This window comes from Atta cephalotes, assembly GCF_000143395.1.
Source record: "Atta cephalotes unplaced genomic scaffold scaffold00001, whole genome shotgun sequence".
In the NCBI taxonomy this organism is placed as follows: Eukaryota; Metazoa; Arthropoda; class Insecta; order Hymenoptera; family Formicidae; genus Atta; species Atta cephalotes.
Window position 1 is genome coordinate 787,955 of NW_012130065.1, and position 10,913 is coordinate 798,867.

At 39.9% G+C, this 10,913-nt stretch overlaps 1 protein-coding gene across 1 annotated transcript in view; it reads right to left on the reverse strand.

The window, feature by feature from the left end:
- Positions 1–10,421, reverse strand: part of LOC105626282 (AF4/FMR2 family member 4) — a 91,797-nt gene extending 81,376 nt beyond the window's left edge. Inside the window, exon 1 of the mRNA XM_012207620.1 lies at positions 9,205–10,421. Within this exon, the coding sequence (XP_012063010.1) occupies positions 9,205–10,421 (1,217 nt within the window). The remainder of the gene's footprint in view (positions 1–9,204) is intronic.
- Positions 10,422–10,913: the final 492 nt, after the last annotated feature.

Below are 10,913 nucleotides of genomic sequence, written 5' to 3' on the forward strand. Positions count from 1 at the left end.
TACACACACACACACACACACACACACACACACACACACACACACACACACACACACACATAATGGAATGAAAAACAGCTTTTTATAGTTCAAAAATGTTCAACTTAATGTTATAAATGTATGATTCCATTAATTTTGTTTTTTTGTTTTTTAAAAGAAGAGAAAAAAAGTTTAGTCTTTGAATTCTAATTTTTTTACTAGATAAAATAAAACTTTTATTTAAAGAGTATTTCAGAAAGTATTGCATTATTTTATAATATTAGAATATTTATTTTTTTTTTGGATTTTCTTATCACTATTTTATCTTCATTTTGTAAACTTGTTTTAAATCGTTGAATGTTTGATTAACATATTCAAGAAATACAAAGAATTATCTGGAGAATTGTTGATACTTTAGTATAATTATTTTCCTTAATGGCAAATTGCAAGAAAAATAATATTAAAAATATCATTCGTATCTTGAATCGGAATAACGTCAACATAATTGGAAACGAGCTAATTTTATCTGTCCCGCAAAGAACGGAAATCTTATTCTCCCGAGACAAACATTTGAGACAAACACTAAAAGTTCGTCTCTAGAGACGATACTGATTTATTATACTCTCTTCGGTCTCGGTAAATAAACTGGTGGAGTTACCCTGAGTACCTTCAACAGGATGTTTGTTTGCCCGTGAATTGAAAACCACGAAGGGTATTTAAATTTGACTCTGTTACTTTAATCCTGGAATATATACATATTTAGATCGCGGCGGCGGCGGCGACGGCGGCAGCGGCGGCGGTGCGGATTGTGTATTCGGATACCGAAGTTTTCTCATAGGAAAAACGATGATAGGCGGACCGCGTAAACGGAGAGGAAAATCAATACGCGCGCGGCGCACGCGAGGCGTATTGTACGTTTACGTTACAAAATTGTCGTGATAGGAGTTTGCTTTGCAGAGTGATTCAAACTTCAAGACCGACGCTTCTGCATATCGCTATTTAATTCGCAATTGTAATGTACTTGTACAGGTCAGTAATAATAAACAGCGCTGCAGTTTTATGCCGGAGTTGTGAGTTAGCGATTTTTAATATCATTATATATAGAAAAAGTGGTCTATTATAAAATATATATTATTTTCAAAGTTAATTATTCTGATATATCTAATAAATTAGTTCAAATATGAATTCTTTATACAATCCTAATAGTGTTCAAAATAATTTTATACATGAATTGTATATTCATACATCATTTGTACATCTCTCTCTCTCTCTCTCTCTCTCTCTCTCTCTGCGCGCGCGCGTGTGTGTGTGTGTATTTATCTAAATAGACGAATACAGTATTAGAGTTTAATGTAGAATAATCCCAAATGTGAAAGAATCGTTTGAAAATTTGCTCCGATTGACTTGAAGAGATCAAAACACGCGTTATCTTGCGTTTCGTGCGTGCAAAATATTTATAGCGTTCGAATAGCGTGGCAAATGTCAATGTTCGTGCTTAACATTTCGGCACATTCGCGGCGTGAGACTCAAAGCGAATGTGAGAATGTCGTCGCACGGCCATGGCCGTGAAAGTGAAATTCGTGAATGGAACGTGCAGAACAACCCGGGCGACGGACCGAAGTGAAGGTAAAGGTTGTTGCCGATTCGGCTTCGCTTACGCATCCTACGATTCTCTGTTCTCTCACGCTGATTCGTTCGGTCATCGCCACCGCGTCCTCCGCGTTAAAGTCAATCCAAAACAAAAGAGATATATTTTCAATCGAGCATCCATCAATGTAACAAAAAAATTTACATGAAATTAACAAATATCTTAACAGACTCTTTAAATTGATGAGACTAAGAACAGAATAATAAGAGTACAACGCAGAAAGCAAGGCATAACTGATTTAACAAACGTGAAATTAATTTAAATTTATTAAATACATAAATGTTGAATAATTCATAAAATTCTCTCTCGAATCAACTCATTTTGGAGTTTTCAGCTATAAATAGAAAGAGAGATAAATTTGAAATGTCAAAAGTGGCATGCCACTTGACACAATTGATGAGTAGACAAATAAAATTCATTTAATTAAATTCCTTCTAAAATATTGAAAACATATCGCGATAAAAAAAAATCGAACAATTAGTAAAGTCTGTCGGAATTCGTCTAATTAAATTTGTTCTGCAGTTTAGTGAAAAGTACTTTAGCGCTAGACAAGGGTAAAAATATCTGTTTTTATATTTTCAATTTTATTATAGCACGACGATGGGATGAGGTGTCATTTTCACTCTCCGATTTAACAATGAAATCTGGCTGTAACCGAACACCGGCATTTTTGCTCAGCTTTAGCCGCGCTTTACGATGTCTCGTGTGGGCGAGTAAAAATAGGCAAGTCCCGAACGGTGCATAAAATGACGGGAGTTTAAAGGAAGAGAAAGAGCGAAAGAGGAGACAGATATGCCACGCGGAGGCGGCGTTAAGGTTTCTTGCGAATGAACGTTGCCTGGCTGCCTTGCGGTCTTCGCGAAGGATGTCGTAATCGGCGATTAGAAAGCTTGAGACCATTAGTTCCATTTTCTCGGCTGTCGCATCGTTAAGTCATACACGAACGACGACGTGTTACGACCGTATGCACGCACAAAATTGGACTGGACAGACTTTCCGCCATAAACCAAGGGTACGTCGAGATGCTTCGTTGAGACGTGAGAAAGCTGTTTTTGTAAACACATTTTCTATAAAAATTTTCTAAAGAAAATTGAGGTTTCTTTCTAATTTTCCAAGAATTTCCAAAGAAAATCGCAAACGCAAATCAATTAAATACTATATTGAAAAAAAAAGAGCATCATTCAAGCATCAACAGCATTAGTAATTTAATTGAAACTAATCTTGTTGATTTGTGTAAGATACTTCAACTCGGTACTGATTCATTATCTTAATATGACATAGGTTTGCAAAATAACAGAGATATTTATTGGGAAATGTAAAACATAATCACACAATGTTTGTTGTTTAAATCTAATAAATCAATAAAGACTTCATTGTAAAGACCTTTCGCTCGAACCTACTTTCATTACGTACATTATTATTCAACGCCGCAAACTGTTCCTTTTCTACTAACATCTACATTTACAACAGTATTAATGAAAGAAATAAATTTTATTAAAACAATTTTATTAAAACAAGAATGTTATTTGTTTCATTAATAATGTGAATTAATAAAATTATTTTCAATTAAAATACTACTATTAAAATACTACTATTAATATATAACGTCATTTTTTTCAATGTATATAATTTTCCAAAGAGATATAAAGTACACATATCACAAAATTTTTTATCAAATTTATTTTATATATTTTAACAAATAATCTATAATAATGATATTAATAAAACATTTTTATTTTGTTGCTCCGTAATTTATTTACAACTTTCCCTATTTCCATACTTTCTCGGCAAAAATATCGCACGTATATATAATATGAATATATATAATGTATACACGTATATATATATATATAAATCGTCTCTGGACTATTGATTCAAGTATTTGTAACGGAAGTACGGAAATAGAGAAAATTGCAATTAGCGCGAAGCAATAAATTAAAATGTTTTTTGAATCAATTATCACAGATTATTATAGATCCCTGAACACTGGCATATCGCATTGATAAAAGCACTCTGCATCAATTAGAATAAAATGCATGTAATAAAATTATGAAACTCGCCTGGTATGTTTCGCGTAACACACAACTGAGTATATTTGCACAGGATGTGTTCACGAAAGCAGAAGTTACGAAAAAAACGAAGGCTTTCGATGCAAATTACTTCGCGAAACGGACCGTAAAAGCGTACGGCTAGCGTAAGAAGAAAGAATAAATTAACGTCGATCGTATTTTTAAGTGAAGAATAAAACCTGGTACAAAACACATTTGTACTGTAGGCAAGTAGGCAATACACGTCGCCGTCGAAAGCTCAAAGCGCGCGGGCTTAGCAGATGGCAGGAAAATGATTATGAATTATGATAGCGCAACCGACACGACTCGCTCAAACTCGCTTCCTACATTTGCGGCATTTGCGGCGTAGTAATTAATGACGCTTATTACAGACGATGTGTTTATAAGCTCCGCCGGATTTACGGGGCGAATAGGTCAGCTTATTTGGAACGGCCGCATACGAGCCAAGAATTGATCGAGCCAATGTCTAATATCCCAAGAGCATTAAAACAACGACACAACGAAGACGAGAAGGAAATTGAATTAAACATACAACGAGGATCGATTTGACCTCGTTGCGATGTTAACGGAATTAAACACTTTATACTATCGCGCCATTGCTAATTACAATTAATTTCAATCCAAGAAAATCGCGAAGCATTGAATATTTAATTTTATAAATGATTCGTAATCGTATGTTACCAACACAAAATTCTTGAAGAATTCTCAGATATTTCTTTCCGAAACTCTACTTTCTCAATTGCATAATAAATATTTCTAGCAAAGAACTTTATCAGCTTTTCTTTAAGACAGTCGTAAATATTTCATTTTGTTCCAATTTTTACGAAAGTTTTTTTTTTAAAAGCATTCCTATTTTATATCTAACAAAGAAATATCATAATCAAGATGGATAATCAGATATTCTGGTATACGGAAGTGTTCGCAGAGCATGCCTGGTTTAAAACTAAATTAAAACTAAAAGATGTCTTCACGGAAAGAACGATTTTGCTAAAGTATCTAAAAATTTAAATAGATGCAAATCAGAAAATAATTTTGTTGGACCATCAAAATAATTATGTGGAAAACTAGAACATGATAAGCAATGTTGCAAAAAGTCGAACAAACAACTTGAGTGTCTTACTTAATTATTTTTTGATAGATCAAAAAAACTTTATTTAAGATCTATATCTAGATTTTTAAATACTTTAGGAAAACCATGTCACAATTTTTGAAGGTGGGAGAAAGAACTCGAAATGAAACAATCTGTAGGAAAAGGCTCCAACCGGTATTCCATCATTGAGTTATGGGTACAGGTGAAGTCGGGAGCGACGCGTAATCGACGATGCGTAAACCCGGCAGAGGAACCGACCGACCGACGCGGACTTGGATTCTTCTAAAAATAATACCCGTCGCGCGCGCGCGCGCGCGCGCGCCTAAAGCTTGAACGAGAGAATGCGAACGCTGCTCCACTGCCGACCAAACATCATGCTGAATAAACGAACGAAGAAACCAACAACTGAATGCACGTGAACCTTTCGAACCTTGCGAATAAAATTCAGAGACGAATTTATTATGCGAATTAGTAGACCTCGAGGTCAAAGTATCACAATAGTCTGCTTTTTTTAGTAGACTGCACTTTATTAAGTTTCCTGCATGCAAAATGAAATCAATATATATTCAAACTTTGAATGGAAAACAAGCAAAAGGCAAGCGTTGCGGAACGAGATGCGGTAAAAGTATAGATTTATTTGTAAATGTCTCTCGTTTCATGTGCAAAGAAGTATATCAGATTCTGTGGCAATAAATCGGAAATAGAGGAAAGTGCGCATGTAAGGAGAACAAAGAAAAAGAGGAAGGGAAGGAGGTAACCGAGAGAAATCTATTTATTGTAAGGGAAAAGATGTGAGTAAACACTGTTGCGTACCTTAGGAATGTAAAACATGGGCAACTTGACTCAACCGTTATTTTTAAATGTAAATACTATGTCGACTGCTTTATCTGAATGAGCTCGCTTATCAGTCCGCAAACTTGTATATGTAAAGTAAGACGAAAACGTGCGACGATATCTCATGAGAGAAAAATGTATCTTAATGCGGCTTCTTCTTGTGTTACGCAAATCATTTTAACCTGAAAATACAAAACGGATATACTAATCCGGATACGGTGGACTAACAATAAATAACATACCTAATAATTAAAATGAAAACTTTGACATTGTATTATACAGTACAGTAAATGCATGGTTAATTTCTCTCTCTCTCTCTCTCTCTCTCTCTCTCTCTCTCTCTCTACTGCAAAAATCTCTTCGCTCCAGAATTCCTTCTTAATTTAATATCAAACAAAAAAAAACTTGTGAAGGAGAAAATGATAAATCAAAACTGAGGAAAATTGATAAAAAAATGAGACTGAACTGAAATAAGAATAAATGAGTTTAAATTCGGAATGAGATTACATTTGTTACTTAAAGCTGTGCTACATATGTCGATTTATGCAATAAAGTATCTAAATATTTCGCTACATACTAGTCTAAAAATAAATTTTGTTGATCTATTAAAATAGTTATTAAGTAGGAATTCTAATTGAGATAATCGGAATTCTGACTGATACAATCAGAATTTTCATACATTTTTCTTAATGTGGTTGTTTAAAACTTTTTGCAGCATTGTTCATTACATCGAACTTAAATTTTTACATAATTATTATGATGAATAGATGGATCCAGCAAAACTTTTTTCAGATCTGTAGCTACCTAAAATTTAGATACTTCAGCAAAATTCTTTTTTTCCGTGTGTAGTATGTACGTATGTGGAATCTATCATCACACAGGGTTACGAAGATCGCGAAAAATGTGTCAACCTACAAGTGTGTCATCGAGCGATCGTGAGATTTCGCATGAAGACAGATACGCGGAAGCTGGCGCGTGGCTTCGCATCGGAAAACATTGCTACCGTTGGTTTCGTATCGGCGCCTATCGAGGGACAATAACGCGGTTATTCGAGGAGGGAGTCCAGGACTTTCTACGTAGATACAGCGGTCGAGAGTTTAGTATACCACGGCGGAGCACCGTTAGGACACTAAACTTTTATTGCGACCTGTTTTCCCTCACGTTGCTGGTAGATAGGATAGATATCGGCATCACCTTAACCCGCGAGACCAACAATGGCACGTCGTTAATCGGCAACTCTTGAGAGATGCGGTTCCTCCGCCGTTTAATCACGATTTTTTTACGATTAGAAGATTTTCGAATAAAGCGAAAAAGAAACGAGAAAGTCGCAGCAGATGTTAACTCTTCGCAGAGTAATATGACTTCAGGAAAATAGTGTGTTTTTTCTTTTATTCTTTATTTCACATTTTTAGAAGTTATGAAGAAACTCGCAAATACGGTTACCATATTTGAATTACAAGAGTACACATGTAAATACCTACGTTTTAAAAAAAGATAATCTTGGAGCGGAAGGAAGAAGTATAATTTCTTTTTATGCGTTAAATGCTCTTAACGAAATAAAATTTCTCGAACATAATATTCATTAAATTCCTACTAATATAATTTTATAAATATAAAATTTTAATTAATGATGACCAGAAGTTTTACGATCTCAAAAAGAATACATGTACTTTTAAAAGAAGTTTAGTAACTCTATAATCACAAATTATGTTTGAAAGTACTAAACATTTAGCGATCAATTTATTTATATTATAGCACTGTGACTGTGAAAAAAGAAGAAAGAAATATTTAATGCGAAATATAATAATTATCAGAACACATTTGTTCACATTCTAAAATATCAAGAAATTCTTTTTTTGATAAATATCCATTTCCAATGTAGATCAGAACTCTAATCTCGGTTCAACTCAAATACTCTCTATCCTTGTTCTAAAGTTTTAAAAATTAGAAAAAGATGAAGAACTCATAAATACAGTTAGAGATTTACAGTTTATTAGCTACATTCAACATGGTCAGTTTTAAGTGATAATATTTATCAAAAAAAGAAACCTGTTGATATTTTAGAGTATCAAATGTGCTTTGGAGATAATATCTTATGTTAGATATTTCCTTTTTTCCATTTCTAAGCCATGAAGTGGCTTTTCTAGTAGTTTCTCGACTTTATATCGTATGTATGTAAATAATTTTCATTGGTGCGTAAACGAGCGTAAATCGTTGGAACGCATGGAAACACATGAAAAAAAATGATTTTGCTGAAAATTTAAATAGTAAGATATATTTTGTGAATTATCAAAATAATTATAGGTCATTCCTATCATTCCTAAATTTTTATATAACTTTATCTTTTGCTTTATCTCTTATGCTTGAGTTTTCTACGCAAATGTTCAGATCTGTATCGTCAGTTAAATTTGAAGATATTTCAGCAAAATTATTCTTTCCGTGCATATTACCTAATACAATTCAAGATATAAGCCCAAGATTACTTCATAGGGAATGTGAGGAAGTCAGTGTTATTCGATCGTATTCTCGGCATTGCAAAGGCACGCTATTGTTTATAGTTGGCAACGCGTTAATCAGCGAACGGCTGAAAACAGTGGGCGACGCGCTCGATATACGTGCGCGATGCACCAAAATAATCAGTCGCTCGGCCGACGGAAGCGTCGAAGAAGAGGACAAGTGAGAGAAACGGGAGAAACGGGAGAAAGAGAGAAGAAAGATAACAGGCATCTACGTTACCTATAAACACACGCGGCACGCAGGGCGCAACACGCACACATAAGCGAAGAAGTGGAGAAAGAGAGAGAGAGAGAGAGAGAGAGAGAGAGAGAAGAGAGAGAGAGATCGAACGAACGGCTAGCAGCAGCAGCAGCAGCAGCAGCAACAGCAGCAACAGACACGGCCATCGGTCGCGTAACCGCGGTACAACGACCCCCGTTGAAACTCTTCTCGTCTGCTCTCTTCGGCTTCGCGCCAATTACGACGCTCTCCTCGGGGCGGGAAATGCCGTCGCGAAGCGGACCGCTAACGAAATCGAGTCGGCGAGTTGGATCGAGAACTCTACGACTTGATTTTACCGACGCTCGTGTTCACGACGAGGACGAGTGCAAGTGCGGAGAAGGTCTGCTTCGCGGAACCTTGTCGAGAGGAAAAAAAAGCCACTCGTTCGCAGAATGCGGTCTACGCGTAGGTATTGTTACTGCGATCGTTTCACGCGGCGCTTTGTTTACAAATCTTCCTAGTCTCGGGCCATTATAGCTCTCTTTTTTTCTCAAAGCGAAATTCGTCGCGCGTTCCTGTATGGAGATCACAGAGCTCCGAGTTCCGGAGTACGCGGAGTAAATACATTATTCATTGGTTTCTCGTACGATCGAGCGATTCAGAATCGCGGATTTGTACGTTCCCGATTCGTGAGAATCTATTAGACCGTACCCTCCCTCTTGCTTCTCTCTTCCTCTCGCGTCCTCTCTCACTGTTTCCCTCTCATTCTCTCCTTTCTCCCCTCACACCGACTGTCTCATTCTCTCTCTCTCTTTCATTCTCCCATTCCATTCGCCTCTCTTCTTTCTATCGTCTCGCTCACTCACCTGTCAGAGCTCTCGGAGCTGTCGTATCGATCCGCGCACCGCTTCTTGCCGCAGGGCCCGACGAGGGTATCCTCGGCCATCCTAACCTGTCCCTTGAACGGACTGCCCTGATGCCTAGCTACGGCGACGCCGGCGTTGTCCGTCTTAGCAGACGCCGACGCCGACGCCGTCACTGTCGCCGTCGTCGTCGCCGTCGCCGACGCGCTCTCCTCGGTTGCTCTCGTCGTCTCCTCCTCTCTCGTCGCGACGGCGATGATCATTGTCCGCCTGCCCGCGTCGCAATCCTCGCGGTCGTTCACTTCCGGTGCACTGTTCGCGCTCGGCGCCGAACGTCGCGTCGACGACGACGACGACGATGACGTACCATCGGTATCCTCGACACCGACGCGCGTCCCCGCGTTGTTGTTATTATTATTATTATTATTATTACCACCGGTCATGATTTCCGCAGCAACACCACCAGCACCACTTTTACTACTTTTAATACTACTATTACTACTGCCAGCACTGCCAGCACTGCCAGCACTATCACCGTCGCAGTCACTATCGACGCCGCCGACGCTGCCGCCGTTGCCGCCGTCCCCGTCGTCGTTGTCGTGGTCGTCCTCCGCCACGACACTCCGGACTACCTCGATTCTAACATCGCTATGGTACAGGCCAACACTACCACTGCCATTGCCGCCGTCGCCGCCACCACTGTCGTCGCCGTCGGCGCCGACGCCGACGCCACCGCAAGGCGCTTCGAGACTAATGCCGTCGCTGCCGCCGTTCTCTTCCTCGCCGTCGCTCACGGTTGGCCCAGTCGCGTCGACGGGCGACGGAGAATCACCACTGACGCGATCGTTGTCGCAATGATTAGCGAGGTGATGGCGATGAGGATTAAAGTGGTGATGATTACAATGATGAGACGATAAATGATGGTGGTAAGAATGACGAGGATGAGGATGCTGATGCTGATGACGATGATGAAGACGACGCTCGTGGTGAGAACGATGATGATCGTCGAGCTCGCACGGAGACGCGCTGCTCGAGGCGTCCTCGTATCCGCCAACGCGCTCCACGAAGGATGAGCAGGCGTCCTGGTCTGATATGACGATCGGCGTGGTAGCGTCCGCGCGTTTATGCCGCTCCCTTGTCACGCGAGAATCACCGTCCCCCAGTCCCGTTGCCACCGCCGCGGTCGCGTCCTCCGCCGCGGACGGGCCGTCGTCTGCCATCTTGTAAACGAACGCGAACGCGCGCTACTGTGTGATCGTGTCGTGTCCGTGTTCGTGTCCGTGTCCGTATCCGTGTCGTGTCCAGCAGTGGCCCCCTATGGCACACACGAGCAGCATACGACCGCACCGCGGCTGCTCGGAGACTCGGGACTCGGAGCTGCTCCTCGCTGCTCCTCGCGCTCGGCGCTATGATCCGGCAGCGCACTCCGCTGACTCCGCTGACTCCGCACGTACACAGACAGACAGACAGACAGACAGTCGGCACTCGGCTCCGCTCGGCTCGGCTCGGCTCGGCTTAGCTCGCCAAGCGAGCCCCTCTCGATTTACCCACTCCACACGTAACAATCCAACAATACAGCGGCCACGGCGCCGATTGCCGAACGGCGAACGTCGACGCACTGCTGATGCACTCTGTGTCTGCCCTGCTGTACCGGCCGCCCCACCTCATTCTCATTCGAGTCGAATGTGCTCAACGCCTCCGATCATCTCCGA